The sequence below is a fragment of the Lissotriton helveticus genome, chromosome 9 (genome assembly GCF_964261635.1).
Source record: "Lissotriton helveticus chromosome 9, aLisHel1.1, whole genome shotgun sequence".
In the NCBI taxonomy this organism is placed as follows: domain Eukaryota; kingdom Metazoa; phylum Chordata; class Amphibia; order Caudata; family Salamandridae; genus Lissotriton; species Lissotriton helveticus.
This window is the reverse complement of record NC_136070.1, coordinates 737,027,891-737,048,558: the sequence shown is the minus strand read 5'-3', so window position 1 is coordinate 737,048,558 and position 20,668 is coordinate 737,027,891. Positions and strand designations below refer to the sequence as shown.

General features: G+C 42.7%; 1 protein-coding gene across 5 annotated transcripts in view; it reads right to left on the bottom strand.

The window, feature by feature from the left end:
• The window catches only part of LOC144782951 (uncharacterized), a 250,662-nt gene that overhangs the window by 30,109 nt on the left and 199,885 nt on the right, over positions 1-20,668 (bottom strand). For all 5 annotated transcript variants that reach the window (XM_078662177.1, XM_078662178.1, XM_078662180.1 and 2 more), the window contains one exon: positions 14,764-14,862. In XM_078662177.1, coding sequence (XP_078518303.1) covers positions 14,764-14,862 — 99 coding nt within the window. The remainder of the gene's footprint in view (positions 1-14,763; positions 14,863-20,668) is intronic.

Here is a 20,668-nt window from a genome sequence, read left to right as displayed (position 1 = left end):
TTATATCAAGGAAAGCTCGACCACTTGGCAGAAATTAGTACCTCTAATGCTGTTACTGGCAAAGTACAGAGTGGCATGGAACTGGGTTCGAACTTCGGCAACTCTCATTGACTGTTAGCTTTACATTAGAACAGTCAAAAGGCTCCCTATATTGTTTTAATGATGTATTTCCAAAACGTATACAAAGTTTCAGAGAAGTATTAAACTAACGATTTCATTATATGTGATTGTTCCAAACTTTGCTTATATAGCCTGGCTCATTTAATACATGTATAATCGCTTTTATAATTTCGAAATTAGTTTTAATTGCTATATTGTAATTGAGTTGTGTAAATTAATACGCTAAAACACTACCACTGCTTATTACTGGTAAGCTTTTCAACAAGGCCTACTCTAAATCAATCAAAATAAACACTCCTGGGTGGTTTGACAGCAAACGTGAATGCTCGAAACACAGCTTAATTTGGCTTTAAAACTTGACTAAAATGAGGATGGAATTGTTTCATTATGTAGATAAGCATATAAGAAATGCATATCACAAAAAACACAAGGCTGGGCTAGATAAATTGGGATTATTTTTAATAATTTATTGCATCTAAGGAAGGCAGAACATTTTCGCCAATTGATTCATTTAGTCTTAACGGCAGAAATTGTATTACTGTATGCTCTATTTCTGATTCAGGTTTTTCAGATCGGCTTATTAGTGATGCCTCTCTTAGTGATATCACTAAACAGACTAGCATAGTGCCAGAGTATTTAATAGATTATATTTTCGTACCTCTTAAAAGAGTGCTGGTTTGTGCTGGACTCAGGAGCCAAAAAAGCTATAAGGCATCTGGCCCAGATATGGTTGCCATTGAACTCTTTGTTTTTTATATAGGGCTGAGTGCATCTTTTTTGTTGGATCTTTTAAAAAATATATTGATCTCTGAAAGTGTTCTATTGTAGCAATTGGCAATTGTCCCAATTTATACAAAAGATGAAGGTAAACTCCAGCCTACCCACCTCCCAATTAAATATTTGGTGAAGCGTGGAAACTATTTTGACAAATATTAGCTGTTAGGCTTCAAGATCAGTTGGATATGCAGACAACTGTGCTAACTTTCATGCCTGATTTATTAAAGGTACAGCACAACAAGGTTACTAGTTGCATTTATTTTAAAGTATTTATTTTATCATCAGGGAGGGGGACAATATTTTTTGGGCCTTCCTCGGCCTCCTGTTAGATGTTAGATCCTGTTTAGGGTGCGACAGACTAAGCAATAATATAAGGAAATGCCTCTTTTGCAATGGTCTCCCCACGTTTTTGGACTGGTCCTGTTGGTTTCTGACTCTGAGGGTGTACTGAGGCCTGCTAACCACACCTCAGCACCTGTGCCCTTACTCTTAAATTGATATGTCAAATAGGCTTCTGCCCAAGTGGCTGAGCTAGCTTACCTGAAAACCCCTTGTAAATGGTACCCAGGGCATGCAAGCTAGAAGAGATTGCAGCACTGGTTGTGTCACCTGGGTGAGATATGAGTAAAACAAGACTCCAGACTGCCATTTGCAGGCTGGAGGAGCAGTTTAACTACTGGCCAGACTTTCCCATTTCAAGCAATAGCAGGGCCAGACTTCCCCCTGGGACATGTGTAATGCACCCCTGTGGCAGGCCTTGTGAGTCCTAAGGCAGGGTGCAAAATATTTCATGGGCAGCACATGTATTTTAAATGTTCTGGTCATAAAATCGGTACACTATTGTTTTTACTATGTAAAAGCTTGGTTGCCCAAATGGCGAGTTCGGAGTTACCCCCTGACCCCTCAGCTGTGCTAAACCTGGAACAGTATGACCAAAGTGGGTCATCAATTGTATCAAACAACTTGTTACATTAAGCCTGACTTGAAATTACTGTAACAAGTTGCAGTGTACTACTTTAGCAAAGTTGCCACTTTGTTGCTTTCAGGCGCCTGTGCCCATACTGGTTGGACAAGGGGTCTTGTACCCGAGACAGCTTTCTACCCCCATGGGGAGACCTGCTAACGACTCCCAGGAAAGGATACAATAGGGGCCTGCTATGGAAGGAAGTGTCAACTTCCTCCTACAGGAAGCCACACGGGTGTTGGCCCATAAGGTGATCTTCAAAGGAGAAGTCGCCTCTGAAGGCAGATAAGTAACACTTGTGAAAGGGGCTGCTACATTGCTCAGGCAGGCAGGCAGGCACTTGGAACAGGAGAGGGGAAGCCAGTTGCCAAAGCGGTTTTCCAGGGGCTGTGTAGTCCCCTTGGTAGCCACACCTCTGGGTTGGGCTAGAGAGCTCCACACACCAGGAGAGGGGCACTGCCATATTGGGAGTGGACAGAATGGTGCATCCTGGGATGCCCTGATGCCACACTTTGCAGAAAGTGGCCATCAGGTTAGAGGGAACCTGGTAGCCCATTGGCTACCAACTGCATCCTGTTCTGAGGGCATTTTCTGAGCATAAGTAGGGCACCCCTGGCACCCAAGATAAGATCTCAATTGTACTGGATGAAGGACTGCTCTGCTGCAACGCTGAACGAGCAAAGAGGCTGCCCGGGCTGGACTGTACCTGCTGAACATGGTGTCTAGCAAAGGAGATGGACTCTGCCTGCTGCATCCTGCTTGAGTAGAAGCCATCTCCAGAGTCCAGCCAAAGTCAAGAGACTCCAAGGGTCGGTGAGATGTCCTCCTGTTTCAGCATAGGGACATAACAGCTGAGAAGCCTGCTGGGCCACGTTGGTAGCCCAAAGTCATCAGCCCACAGGAAATCGCTACCATGCAGCAACAGGGACCTGGACCCAATGCCCAGGGGCACAGCTTCAGGTCTGAGGGGAGGATTGAGATATAACCCCTCCTCCCCCAAATGTATTTTCGGATAAATAGTTGGATACAAGTGCTTTCATTTGGCTATTGTGGGATGTAGTTCAATTTCCTGAGAGATTTTTACATAAACACAGAAAAAAAGGCACTCATACTCAGTCCCTCTCTGTTTTGAAAGTCCTTAAAATATTAGTTATTTTACAGAATATTGTATTTCCTCTCCTAGTACTCCTACCAATCCGCATTCCTCTTTCTTTGCATTGCCCCTTAGGCCCCTCTCATGTGCTTTGCCTGTCGTATAATGTATAAACATTATTTGCCAGTCTGATTGTTGGAAAATCTGAAGCTCACACCCCCCAATCTTACTGACCAGCTATGCCCCTGCTGATGCCTGCAGTTGGAGACGAGTTCTCTGAGCACAGGAGTGTTGTTGAGGTACACCCGAGACCCCCAGACGAGCTATCAATCCAGAAAGGATTGGCTGGTGACTACGATACTGGGTGACCAGTAGTCCAGTGGTGATTAGACTTCTACCAGGACTGAAAGGAGGGACGTCGACCCTGTGACCAGGACCACCTCAACCACTTCGTGGACCAAGGTGTAGTCACAGCAAGACCCCAGTTGACCTTATTGCATGAATAGCATCCTTGGGCATCTTCCGCATCCTTCATCCTTTGCATCAGGACCACTTCCATAGGAAACCCCTGCAACGGATAAAAGTGCCTGGGACTGACTGAGATAACTGTCTCAGAGTACCATGCTGGTCCCCCTGACTGCCTCCCTGAGTGGAGTTGGTTGCCTAAAGGGACTTTAATTGACCGCATTCCAACAAGCCAACATTTTTGGTGAAGACATTTTTGGGTGCCAAATTTGTTAAATTTGCCAAGCTTTTTCACGGTACGGTGAAATAACCTATACCATGTGAATTACATAACAAGGGAACCCTCCTGTGGATCTTTTTCATTGTGGTGTCTGTTAGAAAGGCGAACCCGGGGGAGGCAGAAGGTGTCTGACTGACCACCCCTAGGTCTACCCCTCCTTCAGAGAAGGGACCGAGCGATGTCGAGGGGCCTCCGACGTGAGGGCCCTCTCCTAGAATCGTACAGCCGAGTAACCACACCACTACAAATGTACACCACACGTAGATAGAGTTTTCAATCTTTATCTGGCAATAAGTATCGTTTCAATATATACAGCAGATCCCGAGATCTGGAAAGTCTCGTGACAAAGGGCAAGGTAGCGGGACAGTCTTATAGATGGTCGGTTGCAAGGAGACCCCACGCACCGCTCTCAATCCTCGAGCTGGGGGGTTCCGGAAGGTGGAGCCGCGGCAGCGCCAGCAGGCTCCAAGATGGTTCAGCGAGTGTGGACCGCGGCAGCGCCAGCAGGTTCCAAGATGGTTCAGCGAGTGTGGACCGCGGCAGCGCCAGCAGGTTCCAAGATGGTTCAGCGAGTGTGGACCGCGGCAGCGCCAGCAGGTTCCAAGATGGTTCAGCGAATGTGGACCGCGGCAGCGCCAGCAGGCTCCAAGATAGTTACAGCAAAGATGGACCGCGGCAGCGCCAGCAGGCTCCAAGGTGGTTACAGCGAAGATGGACCGCGGCAGCGCCAGCAGGTTCCAGGTAGAACAGCAAGGTGAGTTTGTCTCAGGGTCAGCCGCGACAGCGTCAGCAGGGCTTCTCGACTCCGGGATACAACTCCCGTCCTACTCCGGGGCTGGACCGGATATAGGTCTGGAGTCCTTTGATGTCCGGACCCTCTCACCCGGGGGTTTAGAGGGGCCGGGATGATGGTGTCCAGACACCCAGCAGGGGGGTGGAGCCAGCGCCAGGGAGGCCGGAGGCCGATCGAAACCAGGCATCCGGGGACGGTTGGAGAGCCATCGAAACTCCCCTCTCCTTGTCTCTGGTTGAGTGGCCACTCTACCACCCGGAGGGCTCTTGGTGCCTCGATGGCGGGCTTGCTGGGGCCGTGGCCGCGGATGGGTCGGGACCACGTGTCTGTGACTGATGGGCCCAAGATGGCGTCGGGCCTGGAATGAGGGTCCGGGGTGGGCACCGGACCGGTAATGCTGGGGCGGCCCGAGTGTGCCGTGTCAGTGGTGGTGGGCTGCCGGGTGGCGGATCTGGTGGTTTGTAGGTCGTGCAGAGGTGTGCCCGAGGCCGACTCGGGCTGGATGGAGGGCCGATGTCGTCCGGGGCCCGCCATGCGGGAGGGGTAGGACCACGCCACGAGGCCGGGTCCAACAGTGTCTAAAAATACATAAATACAGTTTATTTGTATGAATTGGTGTTGGATTTCTTTGGGGTCTTGTTGAGTTCTTTTTCAATTGTCTTGGTGCTGTTTAAATGCTTTATTTACACTTGCTGCTAAGAACCACAGCTACCCAGAGTTGATGGTTCTAAAGAGGTTGGTAAGTGTATTACACAGTGAGTTTGCATAACCACACCATATATAATACACCCCATTTCCGCACAAATAGCTACGGGGCCTCGACGGTAGGAGCTGGGTCTGTTTGCATCTGATGTCCTGGGGTCCATCCTACAATGGCTCTTCATGCTGGGCCAAGTACAACCGTTTCAGCACTTCATTTGTGATAGTAGCAAAGGCAACTAGTCAGAGGTTTCTCATGGAGATAGTGTGGTTAGTGTGGGGTTCTACAAACTCATAACATAACATTCCCTCAGCAGCGCAATATCTGAGTGGACAACGCAGTGGTGAACTTTAGAAATGAAAAGCACTTTATTACACATATTAAAACGGAATGCTACACAGAAATACTAAAATGCACAACTTCGGAAGTAGCACTGAGGTTACTGCACCTTAGGATACTGCCCAACCCTCACCTTTACCCTGGTAAGGCTAGGCAGGTTTCCCTAAGGCTTAAGGGGTCTAGGCAGCATGAATTAAGTACCCTGTGCAGAGTATCCCTGTTCAGCATAAGCAGCGCTCAGTTAAGTCAAGTCCCCTTTAAAGTCTCTTGACATGCAGGTCTCCGTGTTCAAACTGCAGCCGACAGGAGCCAGCAACTTGAGTCTTCACTCGCTCCTGCTTCTTGGAGGAGACCGCTGTTCACAGGAGCAGCTGGAGTCAGTCCAGGCAGGCCACAGAGAGAGAGACAAGTTTGGACCTTTTCCTGTTCATTTGAGGACACGATGGGGCAGTTTCTGGCTCAGCCACGGCTATTACTCTAAGTCATCTGTGGGGGGGGGGGCTTTCTTGCTGAAACCGACTCCTAATGTGCATTCATTTGCCTCTTTGTCTGCTTCTGCTTTCTATGTGCACTTGCACCCTGTATCCGCCAGAAAAAGAAGCATTGGCAACACCAATTGGTCTCGCCTATGCAAGATCTGGATGTATGACATTACAATGCATGCTTTTACCACGCATGCCTTTACAACGCATAGTGCTTTGGGGCGCTGGATAGTGAATTGTTTAATTTACTATTCCAACTCCAGTCCCCGTGGATAGTAGGGAAGGTGTTGGATAGTACATTAAAGCTATTCCCTATCCAAGAGCGCCCCCCAGCGCAATGCGTTGTAATGGTTTGCGTTGTAAAAGTTGCGTCGTAAAGGCACTGTGTGGTAAAAGTTGCGTTGTAAAGGATGTTTCCCGCAAGATCTATTTATTGACTTTGTCAGCATTGACCGCATCATAGTGTTTTTATTAAATATACTTTCAACTATCCTGCACAGCAGCTGCCCTGCTGTACAGCAGGGCTTAAATTAACATTGTCAGGGCCAAATAATAAAGCTGTTTGTCGTTGCCAATGTTTTTTTAGTCACGTCGTACATGGCAAAAAAAACAAAAACATTGACAATGCTAATAGATCTTGCATAGGCGAAACCTTCTGGCTTTGCCAATCCTTGTTGTTCTTTGTGAAAAGGCGATTGTTAATACCGTTCTTGCTGGAATGTAAGATCACAACAAGGAACTATGCCCCAAGTTACCAGTAATGGAACAGAAAATGGAATAGTACAATTTTGTACAGCCCTTTACATTTGTTGTGCATAGAACATTTTTACAACACATGGCACTTTTTAGGCAGCTGTGACAGTTGTATCCTTATCAATAATGGGTTAAAGATGAGGCAATTTAAGAATATAATTTAGAGATATGGGTTTGGTTTGTAATTTAGCAGTGAGTGGTCTTGTATTTTACTGTGTGCCTAGATGTAGTTTTCCATACATTCGATAATGCACTTTATTTGCACCTGCTGTGTGTTTTAATTATAGGTGACGATTCAATGTTAAATATTGCATAATGTTACTACTGTTTTTTTTTACACGAGGCGAAAGAATACATAATACATTAATCCCTGCATTTGTATTTGTAATAGTTACCGGTTACTTGATGGCTGCTACTGTGCTCATTTGCTTTGCTGATTGGTATTTTTTTTTCTTTTTTAAATGCTGAGAGTGTCTCTTTTACCTCACTTATGTGATATGATATTTCTCACGGATATATTTGTATTGAAATACCATTTAATCCTACCTAGCTCCAAAGTTTTGAGATAATTGTTTTTTTAAGGGAAAGTCAGTCTTCTAGCTTTGGAACATTGTGCTTTGAATCTCAAAAGAATTTTAAAGGCTCATGATGCCATCACAGCTTCGCTGGTAGTGAGACGGACGGGACGAGCAGACAGACAGTACTACTGCGGACGAGAAGTTGTTGAAGTTGCACAACACTCTCCACGTCCACTGGTGAGGTAAATAACTAAAATAAAAAATAAAAATCAATGAGGTGCAGCAATGCTTGTAAACCCAGCCCTGATAATTAAGTGCCGGGGCTAAGCACCGGAAAGCACTGGCACAAATTAAGCACTGGAAATACCATTTAATCCTACCCAGCTCCAAAGTTCAGAGATAACGGTTTCTTTAAGTGACAGTCAGTCTTCTAGCTATGGAACATTGTGCTTTGAATCTCAAAATAATTTTAAAGGGCCATGACTTAGTCAGTTTCTGGGTCAATGAGAATGATTCTTTGCTTAACATCTGTTCGATGCTCTGTTCGATGCGTGGTAGTCTCAGATTCAGTGCCTACTGAAGATTGAAGCCTAACTTTAGGATATAGTTCGTCATACTGTAAAAGATTTATGTAAAGAGGTCAGTCCTCTTATGGGGGCAGTTCCTCTTTTTGAGCCTGATCACCTTTTCAAGGCCACTCCTCTTTTCAAAACAGATCTCGTCTCGAAGGCAATGTGCTTTTCAAGATCAATTCGCTTTCCAAGATTGAGCCTTCTGCAACTGACCAGTTGTGCAATTTGAGGTCAGGCCCATCTAAATTCAGATTTTGATCCAACCAAAGTCCACACCCAAATTTGTGTTTGAGTTCTAGGAGCCTGTTGGTTTCAATATGGAAGGTGTCATTACTGGAAATGTCCTCAAAGATGATGGTGTGGGCATGGCTTTTTGATTTGATGTACTATTTGCACGTTCTAAGGTTGAGTCCTTGGGGTGCATGGTGCGTTTTGATGGGTGTCGCTCGGTATATACGGATCACAGGAAAAGGGCTATTGGAGGTTAGCTCTGGTCGTCCTCATGGAAGGGTAAAACAAGAGATGCAACATTATACAGACGTTTCTCACCAGTTAAGATATGTTCCAATTACTGTAGAGTCCTCCTGCACCCTTACAGTGTATCGAGTCCAACATCTTCTCAACATAATTGTTTACTTGCACTAAAACACCTAGGCACACCCGATACTTTGTGATATCTGAGCAACAAAAGTTGCAGGCTGGTTGGGTGCTTTTCTAGCGATAGCAGGAATTATCAGCAAAGCAAAATTTAAAGGGTATTCTCAACCTGCCTCCACTCCCCTGGGCATCAAGAGTCATTCTCATACCATCTGAATCCCAGAAATGTGGGATTGAAGGGGCTGCTGCTGCAAGCAGTCTTCTCACACATCGGTACTGAAGCTTTGAATCGGATTTGGGCAGCTCAGCGCTGACAGAACAGTTGAATACAATTTACGCTGAAGCATACACAGAATACTCAATAAACAAGGGAAAACATTATCTGAAATGGAGAAACAATCGCAATGGACCGCACACCGCTAGCCCCTCCTCCGGATCGCCCCTAGGGACTCTGGTAGAGTGGTTCACCCCAGTGGGTGCAAGTAGGTACTTGTTGAACTGATGATCTCTAGACCCGATACATGTCCCGGGTTTTTGGATGTCGCCCGAGACATGGCTCGGGTTTCGGGATAACTTCCCTCATCAGTAGAGAAAATAGTTAGGGGTGGAAGAGAAGGCCGCCAAACAACCGTCAATGGCCTCGATGCCCGAACCGGCACGCAGGTGCGACGTCCAGGAGCCCGTCGACTCAAAGCTCAAGGGAGCCAATTTGTAGAAACAATCGCAATGGACCGCACACCGCTAGCCCCTCCTCCGGATCGCCCCTAGGGACTCTGGTACATGGAGTTCTTGAGTGGTTCACCCCAGTGGGTGCAAGTAGGTACTTGTTGAACTGATGATCTCTAGACCCGATACATGTCCCGGGTTTTTGGATGTCGCCCGAGACATGGCTCGGGTTTCAGGATAACTTCCCTCATCAGTAGAGAAAATAGTTAGGGATGGCAGCCTACGCAGCACCCCTACATACATGCCTATTCCCTGCTGACGAGAGGTAACAACCTCGAAACACGTGTCCAGGGATGGCCAACGCGACAATGATTTTTGCTCAAAACTCTGGCAGAGGCGCACCCGCTGATGCTTACTTCATGGACCAAATGCTTTGGGGTAACACGCTGGTAGGACAAGCAGTGTGCGACCAATTGGACTTTCTATTATCTGAAATGGAGACCGTGCCTATGTGCCCTGTGAACTTCCGGGGGCATGATTGCAAGTCTTCTGAATTATGTCTGGAGCCGCAAGCAAAGCTTACAATATTCCGGACCCAACATCCCATGTTCAGATGGCAGTAGTGTGCATAGTGTGGGAATATGCAATCGACCTGTGCCTACTCCTGCTGTGGAGCAGTTGTCTTATCAGCGTGGACACAAGGACAAGGAAGGTGTCCGTCGGCCAGACTGCCGACATTGGTGCTGGAAACCAGGTTTCGAGTCTCGGGGTTGCGTCCACATCCTGTGATACTGGGCAAATCACTTAATCCCCCCGTGACTGAATGTGTAAGTAACCAGTGCTCATGTAAAGCGCTCCAATACCTTTGGGTTGAGTTCACGCTATATAAATATGCAACAAAAAAAAAGGTGGAGAATAACATTTTGATTTAAGTTATACCTATGACAGGGTGGGTGGAGAGATAAACTAACAAGGAGACCCGGCTTTAACTGGGTATTTCACAACAAATGGTAGCAAAGCCCAAATGACTAGTTGGATTTGAGAGGAGTACGTCCTTCACAATGGAGAGTTTTACAAGTATCTGCAATGAAGGCATGTGCTAGCAAGTCGTATCTGAAGATCAGTTTTGTGGTCTCAGAGTTCGCCTCTCTTAAGGCAAAACTACTTCTGGCCAGCCATGAGACACAGAACTTACCCACCATAAACCCTGCTTTTACAATGATCCAGATGCCGTTAATAACGTCATAGAGATATGGGAAGGCTGTTTATATAAAGTGACATTCGGAGAATGTGGAAGCACTACACAACTAATAAAAAATGGCTTTTGCCTGATATAGCTCAAGCAGTTCTATATATAACACGTTATGCTAAAGTAATTTTTGGGAAGTCTGGAGCGGAGGGGACACTGCTGCATGCATTCTGGTCCTGCCTAGACGCACAACACCTCGGGTGGAATTGGGTAATAGCATTTGTGGGAGCAAAAGGGTTAGAGCCGAGCAGTGGAGATGTGTTGTGAAATAACACAAGTTATACTGCAATTATATTAGTGTCAAAAATGGACATTTCCGTGCTATGCAAAAGGGTCTCTAGACAGAAGGGGATGTTTAAGAGGAACGGATAAATGGAGGTGTAGTTAAACATTAGTGTTTGAGAGTATGGTGTGCTGAACAAAAATCAGGAAAATCTAGACTCTGGATGGAACAGTACTAACTAGAGGGTCTGCAAAAGCGAAGGACCAGGGGAAGGAGATGCTGTTGATAGAATTATACACACAAAACAAACAACAAAAGGCGATGAAATGCACCACTCAGTAATTTTCAATGCTTGGATTGATTCAAGCTTCCACCCATCACTTTTAGTTTTCCAACCAAGGCACACTGAATTTGAAAGGTATGCCCAGTTATTGGTGTCATGTTCACTTTACTGAAAGACCAAGTCTAAATTGTATATGGGTGGTTTGTCTCGATTGGCAAAGCAAGCAATAAAACAATGGACTGGAATCAGACCAAATTAAAAATTACCAGATCAGAGTAGTTAAAGCATTCAATCCATCACTGATTTGTTTGGCTAAAGAAATATTCATGCAAACTGTGTAAATGTACATTTAGGTGTTAAAAGCGAATCATGTTATGATAGATGAGGCGCTCCGTCTTTCTCCTGCGTGTTGTTTCGTATAATAAAATGCCTTTGAAAATCTAGTAGGGGCTGTGGGGCAACAGGAAAAGTCATGCACCTTCTCTTGCTCTGTTCAAGACTGGAGAAGTTGTGCAAGAGGTCCTAACCACCGTGGAGACTATATCTGGAGTTCAGAGGTACCCGAGATGATATTACTTTTATGATTCTTTTGGAATCGAATAAAGTTATTAATGATGATGATGATGATGATATTACTGGGCCTCTTCTAGCCTGGATCGTTGTTCCTAAACACCCAAATAGGGAAACAGATGACCATAGCACCAGGAGTGGGGCTTCAATCAGTCTGCAAATGCACAATGAGGAAAACTGACAGTACCATCAATCTCTCATAGTTCCCAAGTGAGACACCAGTATAATCCTGTTTTCTCACAGTTATAAGCATGCTATGTCTGTATGTAAACAGCAAAACACACAAGAAGATGGACGGAATGTTGCACAATGGCAAAACATTCACCTTCAGTCACAGATCTGGGTTTAATCCATCGTTATTTTGCTCACCAAGCCACCCCAGTTCAGACATGGCCATATGCAAATCAGCCTTGAACCTGTGCCTCATGGGAACAGTCCAGCCCGAACTGCCAAGCCATGTCTTCCCTGGACCGGAATCAAGCATCCTAGGACCGGCTTCTGGCTATCAGCCTTCATCAGCCAGGATAGCTTGACTCCAGTGGCGTAGTGAGCACGGGACCCACGTCTGGGCATACCCTTCTCACATATGTCTGTATGTAGCACACAATTCTACAACGAGTTGAGCAACTTCACACCAGCATGATCACTCTTAAATGAAACTATCTTGAGTCCTTATGTGTATCTACATGTTGCTTGTCTTGTATGGTTTCATATTTTTCATTCTACGGCAGCATTATACCATCGAGAATAGAGGTATACATACAAAGACATTTTTTCAGTTAATCACAAACTGTGTATCCAATACAAGGTGTAGGTCTACCACAAAGGCACTCTTGAACTACTCTATCTTGACTAGAGCCCGAAGTAGACTAGTCATAACACCCTAGGTCCGGATGAATTGCCATTAGATCACGTTAGGGACTGCCAAAAGGCAAGAAACATGTTCACCACAACCAGATCCAAAGAGACATGATCTCCATAGGATCGATTCTGTTTTTAACCTTAACAAGTACCCTTGCATATTAAACATTAGCTTTAGAGTTCTTTCGCTAATTGTAACCTCTCTCACTCATCTATAAAGCCAGTCTAAATTCCCCACGGAGTCTATATAGACAGACTATCTGCCTAAACAAAAGATCTATGGCAAAAGTCCCCCAGAGGGCCCAGTAGGGCATTGCAGCACCAGCCCTACTAGAAGCATACTCCCCATGATGAAGCATGCCATCAAATCGGTGGGTGAGGGCATTTGCTCTTAAGCAGCTATGCTGTATTTGACCATAAAAAAAGAGTCAGTTAGTCATAAGGGACAAACATGACCTTTCCCCCTTGGGAACTGTACACTCCTTAAATACTCAGTAGAATATAGGTGAGGTAGTGTAAGTGTACAAGACCTTCTCAAATCCTCCCTGACCTCTTTTTTGGAACAAATTCCAAGTTGAACTGCAAGTGGCTCTGTACTCTGTTTGTGATCCCAGGCTAGCTCAGGCTTGCCTTTTAATAGGCAGTGATTGAGGTACAGGAAGGCTTATATGTGCATCCTGAGAATGCGGTCCATGAATGCCGACATGACCTCCACAAAGACCCAAGGGGTTGTTGTAAAACCAGAGGGAAAGGCAGGGAATTGAATGTGAGTGGATTCCACCTCTCCTGTGGGACTGCAGGATCTGTACATGAAAATGGGGGTCCTGCAGGTCTAGGGACACCACTCAGCCATCATGGTTAAAGACCAGGAGAATGTGCAAAAATGTAATCACTTTGAACTTCTCATCTGGGAGGAATATGTTCAATATTTGCTGAGATCAAGAATATGCCACTTGTCTTCATATTTGTTGAGGACCAGGAAGTAATGCTCTGCTTCAGCAATGATTTGAATTACACTGTTGGTGAGTAATAGCAGCACCTCCCTAGACAGGAATTGAGCATGCATCGTCAAAAATGGTGTGAAAGCTAGGGGCACATGAGGAGAAGCATTCAGAGAGAGTAGGGCATAGTCACCTTGAACAATTTGCCAGACTCACTGATCCGAGGTTATGGATTGTTAGGAGGATAGGAAATGCAGGAGTTGACTCCCCATTAAACGCTCAGGTTCAAACTAAAGGTGTCAATTGAGGAGAAGGAAGATTGCTGTTACTGCTGTTTTCTCACTTTACCACCATCTCTGACCCTAAAGGACGGACTGTTCTGTATAGGCTGCTGAACAGGCTGAGACAGTTGACTGTCACAAACTGAGGCCCTTACAGTTACCTCAAAACATCTAATGCTGTGGTGGGGCTCACTCGTTAAGGAGGTTAAATCAAGAGAACCTGCGATTAAACAGCTATTCTTAGGTCTTTCTAGGGCAGGCAGTCTTCCCCTACAGGCAACCTAGTCTGTACAGTTTAAACCAGAACCCAACAAATTGCTTGGCTGCGTCCTGTCCATACTGAACTGTTTGTGTAAAGGACATTACGGTAATGCCGGTAGAATCAATTGGGCCATCTCCCAAAGGGCTTAGAATCGAGAGCTTGAAGGCAAGAAGCATTCAAGGAATGCAAAACCAAACTGCCTGAAGAAAAGATCTTCTTGAGCATTGCATCAATCCACTTTAACAGCCTATCTGGAGCAGAAGATGGTAAGGTGCTCACTTTGCTCAAGCTAGCCTGGCTGATGACGGCTGATTAACCAGAACCCGGTCCCAGGATGCTTGTTTCCGGTCCAGGGAAGACATGGCTTGGCAGTTCGGTCTGGACTGTTCCCATGAGGCACAGGTCAGACTGATTTGAATATGGCCATGTCTGAACTGGGGTGGCGGAGTGAGCTAAAGAATGATGATGGATTAAACCCAGATCAGTTAACTGGGGGTGAGTGCTTGCAATGTTCAATACTCCGTCCATCATCCTCTTTGGTTTTGCTTAAGGTGTCTAGCAGAACCTTACAAGTGGTGGTTTGCGCTACTAGGATTGGAGGAGTAGGGAGCTACATAACAAACATTGTGTCCCTAGGTGTTTGTCTGTCTGAAGTGGAGCTGCCAGGGAGTTATCCAAGGAAGAAGAAACAGCTGTGACTGTGTCCTAAGGAAACAGACTTTGTCACCTTCTTAGTGAATGGGAAGTCGAGGAATATTTTTGTGTTTCTCAAGTCCTGTAGTAGAATAAAGCACAATTTAACCTAAACTGTGTGTGAGCAAGTTTAAAATCTTTTGTTACATAGGTGTGCAGTATTGTCCACATCCTATTATTCTGATCGGAAGGACACAAGTATAACTTATTTCAAATTGTTTTGTTAATGTTGGATCGTTTATGTCTATATACTCTGGTACGTGACTTTGCCATTTACTCACCTATAGAACAGGTAAAGCTTTCAATTCTATTATTGTTCTGATGGTTCACAGAATAGGTCTCCTCCTCTTCTTTTATGCGGAATGAAACAACTTCATGCTCTGGAACGTACAAAAAAAGAAAAAAACAGGATACAAAGATCACTTAGCAGGATATTATTCAGTGAGACAATCTTTTTCTAGAATGAGAGCAGAAAGAAGGAGTGAACTCACTCCTTAGAATGATATTAAAAGTTGATCTACCTATATTTTGTTAGAGAAAAACATTTTGGGAGAGCTCGTAAGTCGTAGGGCATTCGTAATTGCAGGATGGATGAGTGATTGTAATACTCAAAAGACAAGATATAGAGGTGAGCAACCCAATATACCCTTGCGGGCTCGGGCAATACTTGTTATAAGAAAAGGGCCAGCAAGGGATTTTGTTCAATTATTATTTATCAGCGTAAATAGAGCCTGTTATGAAAATCAGGGATCATAAAACTGTTCTTGGTCAGTAGCTGTAGTGAATTGTTCAGACAAAAAGTCACATAAGATCTATAAATACAGTGTTACCACACTAACACAGTAAATAAACGCGAAAACCAGGATTTTATGTTGTCTGAAGATTATTATTTGTTTTCAAGACAAAAAATATATTTTTATACAAAAAAAGAAAACATTTTCATAAAAAAGGGGGGTACATACAGAAGTATTAATTAGATATTCAAGGTATAGGTTATTTCATCATTTGATATATCTAACAAAAGTCCAAACTGCTAAACACAAGATAACATAATGATTTCAACTAAACAGAAGAAAATCAAAGATGATACAATGAGTTACACGCAGAATTGGACTGTATAGTCGACGTTTCGGTCTTGTAAGGAATTTTTCATAAGACCATCATCAGGACAAAGAATTTCTACATACAGTAGATGACCCTCTGTGAAGAAAACAAGATTGTATTACAATATATTTAGACCTGGTTAAAAACTTTATAAAATGTAATTCAAAACAGTACTTCTCTCTTAGTTAGAGATTTTATACTACATTCTTATGCAGTCGGTGTGGCGGCTGCAACAGATGGACAACACATATTTCTTTATGTTTAAATCAAACAATCAAGTGTCATTGTATTTAACAGTACTAAAACTCACTTTTTCTCAAATTCAAATTTCAAAGCTTTATTCAATTGTCTTCATACTTAAAAATCATAAAAGCATTTCATACTTCGCAATTACAAAATACACACAATAGTTTAAAAAGAGTATTAAATTGTTAGAAAAAATAAGCAATCGATTAGGCCTTGATGCATAGAGAATTCCGCTGTTTTAACACACTTTTTAAAAACATTGTCATAATCTTAATAGTTAGAGGATTTCCTAATTGTTGGAGGTTCAAGTAAGCTACCCTACATTGTCGCCATGCCCCACTTTTCAAATAGTGTTTCAACCATCTAGCGCGCTCTTTCTTGTACAGTTTACATAATAGTACGAGATGGAAGGTAGACTGAACAGATACATTGTCGCATGGGCAGGGGGCCATAGATCTGTTCCAGTCATTTTTTTCCGGATAGGAGACCAGGTGGTGAAAAATGTTAAACCTGAATCTGCATAAGACAAAACGTTCAAACCCCAAGGTCGTGATGGTCAAGTATGGTTGAATATTATAAGAAGTCAGTAACGATTGGTGATCCATCACAGTTCTTTTACTGACTTCAGTCGCAAACCTCAAGTTATTAAAGTGCTCCATACATAGATTTCTTAAAGATTTCTTGGGGATTTTCCCAATTAGCTCAGGTTTGTAATACCACTTTTTCTCAAATAGAGGTACCTCCTTTCTCTATTAAAACAAAGACAACCGCAATTCCAAGGATTTTGGCGATGAGGAACAAAGAACTTAATTCTTTTTCTAACAGGATTACTGCAAAATAAAGGGAGTGAGCAGTAAAATATCGACTAATTGCAGTTTTCCAAAACAGGCATTGCCATTATATGCCAAAAAAAAGTGGGGGACTTGTTCATTTACCTCGTGTTCTGAGCTGAAGTTATTTCAATTGTTCAACACGGTATCCAATAATTGAAAATCGATGAAGGGACAACCATTCGATTCTAATTAATGAAAAAAAGACGTTTCAAGCTTTCATTGTATTTAAACTTATTCAGAGTGTAGCTTTTTGCATGTATATATATTTTACAGGATATATAAAGTCGCGAGAACATTTGATTTACATGACCGTTTATATCTAGTTATTCCATCGATTTATAAACTTTAACAGCCCAGAAGTTAATCTTATTTTTTAGCGGCTTGTTTTATATATCTTTTTAAAAAAACGAAACTTTTGTTTTCAATCAAGCTTAACAACTTAGTGCAACCTTTCGTTTTTACTCAAACGTTTCAATCCATTCAATAGCTTGTTTTTGAAAAAACTTGTTTTCGAAAAATTTGTGAACAAACATGGGCCACTCTATGATTACTTTGAGATGGCGACTTCAAGGGTTAAGTTTGCTTGGTTTCAGACATACTAAATCTTAAAAAAGAGATTACTGTCATATCCACGGCCTCTTCAATTGCAAAAGCGTTATGTTAGATATATAGCTAATTAACTTGCAAACATATTTATTTAGAGTTGACAACATCGCCTTTTCGTGTTAAAACTGGGCTGTTATTTATTAAGGCCTCGACAAAAAGCATATTTTTTAGTCGAAATTATAAAGAAGACGAACTTAGACTAGTTATAAGTTGTCCCAAGGATGAATCTCTCAAGATAGATCCTGCACGTTACTTACTTCACATCGATGAAAGGAAGCACTCTCGACAATGCACGCGTCGGACCACAAACAAATTAGGTTCTGGCTTGCAACACTGTTAACAAAGTTGGGCTTATTTTTAAACGCATTGGTGCACGCCACGTTACTGTGTGGTATCGCGAGATTACGCTATGAAGAGGACTCACAATGAGAATTAAGATAAGTCGGCGGCCATCTTAGCCTGTGCAAATTACTTACACAATGGTCATGTTTACGTATAGATTATCGGTTCAATGATGGATGAAAGCCATTCAAGAGACTTATTTGTGTATTGTGACAATATATATACGTTGCAGATCAGTTACTGCATTCGAAAATTTGGCCAGGTATATTTATAACCGAGTTAGGATTTTAGTATCTCTGGGCTAAGTGGGATTAATCTTGAAGTCAGGTATCTATTGCAAGACCCAATATGTTTGTATATGTTGATTCTTAAGTATATAGAAACGCAGATTTTGTTTACACATCATATGGAGGGGCTCTGTCGCCTCGAACAGGCGCTCACAGTCTAAACAATTAGTATGCATAAAGTGATACATTTACTTCAGAGTCACAAATCCCAGCAGATCTATTCATTAGTCACATTTGCCACATCATAATGGCTAATACAGATCATTTAAGACAATATGTATGTATATTTACTAGTTCCAATATGTCATTATCACAGCCTGTTTGGAACTTAAAGACAGGTCCATACAAATGTCCAAAATGGAAACAGAGAGTCAAAAAGACACAATGAAAATCGATCGAATTTAAGTTAAGCATGCTAGAGTGTGCCATTCTGTACAGGAATTCATTCCGTTTTTCACACTATCTGCAATTTCGATCCAGCGATTTTCTTTGATGGTTAGAATTTTGTCACCATTTTTCTGTCTGATAGAGGGTTTGACAACATCAATTACCCACCAGATCATTTCTCTTTCAGAGTGTTTAGCACGAGAATAATGTTCTACTAATGGGGCATTTTCAACAGTGCGACAAATGCGAGACTGATGTTGAAGGATTCTCTGCTTGATCATTTGGGTGGTTTTACCAATGTAAAGTTGTCCACATGGACATTTAATACAATAAATTACATTGCTGGTTCTGCAGTTAGAAAAATGCCTAATGGTAATTTTGTGACCGTTGATGTCAAATCCTTTGATGTTTGTAGTAGTATTACAAGCAGTACGGTTGTTACATTTATAATGACCTTGTACCGGGGACAGTTGTTTCATGTTGTCTACCGTATTAAGATCCCGACAGTCATAGGCATGTACTAAACGGTCTCTCAGATTAGGACCACGCTTGAATGCGAACATTGGTTTCTCTTTTAGTTCAGGTAGTTCTTTTAACAGGGGCCAATTTTTTGTTACAATTCTTTTTATTTGTTGGCTAAATGTGCCAAATGTCGTTACACATACTAGTGGTACCTGGTTATTCTTTGGTTTAGTCTGGAGCAGTGCTTCTCGATTATTGTACCAAGCGCGTTTCATGGAGTTTTTGAGGAGCTTATTTGGGTAACCTCTATCATGCAGCTTCACTTTTAAAATTTTTGCCTCATGGAAATAATCCGTCCGTTTGAAACAGTTTCTGCGCAGTCTCAGAAACTGTCCAAAGGGTAACCCATCACGTAAAGATTTAGGGTGATGACTGTTATATTTCAACAACGTGTTGCGTATAGTTGGTTTTGTAAACAGAGTTGTATAGATGGTATTGTCATCATTCACTTTAACTGTTAAATCCAAAAAGTTCATTTCATGTGCATTATATTCAAGAGTGAATTGTGGATGTGGATTTCTTTTGCAGTTTACTATGAATTCGCTGGGGACAGACCACACTCTGTCCCCAGCGAATTCATAGTGAACTGCATTGAGATCTCCATGTGCCAAAACTTCTTTCTCTTTGAGAATAAGTTCTATCAACAACTGAAGGGTGTCGCAATGGGGGCAGTTTATGCCCCCAACATAGCTAATATCTATGTCACCAATTTTGAAAGAAAATTCATCTATGACAGTCTAAATCCGTTCTTGGCCAACATATCATGCTGGTTAAGATATATAGATGATGTCTTCCTTATATGGAAGGGAAACAAGGAATTATTAACACAATTTCACGAATGCTTGAACAAAAGAAATCCACATCTACAATTCACTCTTGAATATAATGCACATGAAATCAACTTTTTGGATTTAACAGTTAAAGTGAATGATGACAATACCATCTATACAACTCTGTATACAAAACCAACTACACGCAACACTTGTTGAAATATAACAGTCATCACCCTAAATCTTTACGTGATGGGTTACCCTTTGGACAGTTTCTGAGACTGCGCAGAAACTGTTTCAAACGGACGGATTATTTCCATGAGGCAAAAATTTTAAAAGTGAAGCTGCATGATAGAGGTTACCCAAATAAGCTCCTCATAAACTCCATGAAACGCGCTTGGTACAATAATCGAGAAGCACTGCTCCAGACTAAACCAAAGAATAACCAGGTACCACTAGTATGTGTAACGACATTTGGCACATTTAGCCAACAAATAAAAAGAATTGTAACAAAAAATTGGCCCCTGTTAAAAGAACTACCTAAACTAAAAGTGAAACCAATGTTCGCATTCAAGCGTGGTCCTAATCTGAGAGACCGTTTAGTACATGCCTATGACTGTCGGGATCTTAATACGGTAGACAACATGAAACAACTGTCCCCGGTACAAGGTCATTATAAATGTAACAACTGTACTGCTTGTAATACTACTACAAACATCAAAAGTTTTGACATCAACGGTCACAAAATTACCATTAGGCATTTTTCTAACTGCAGAACCAGCAATGTAATTTATTGTATTAAATGTCCATGTGGACAACTTTACATTGGTAAAACCACCCAAATGATCAAGCAGAGAATCCTTCAACATCAGTCTCGCATTCGTCGCACTGTTGAAAATGCCCCATTAGTAGAACATTATTCTCGTGCTAAACACTCTGAAAGAGAAATGATCTGGTGGATAATTGATGTTGTCAAACCCTCTATCAGACAGAAAAATGGTGACAAAATTCTAACCATCAAAGAAAATCGCTGGATCGAAATTGCAGATAGTGTGAAAAACGGAATGAATTCCTGTACAGAAGGGCACA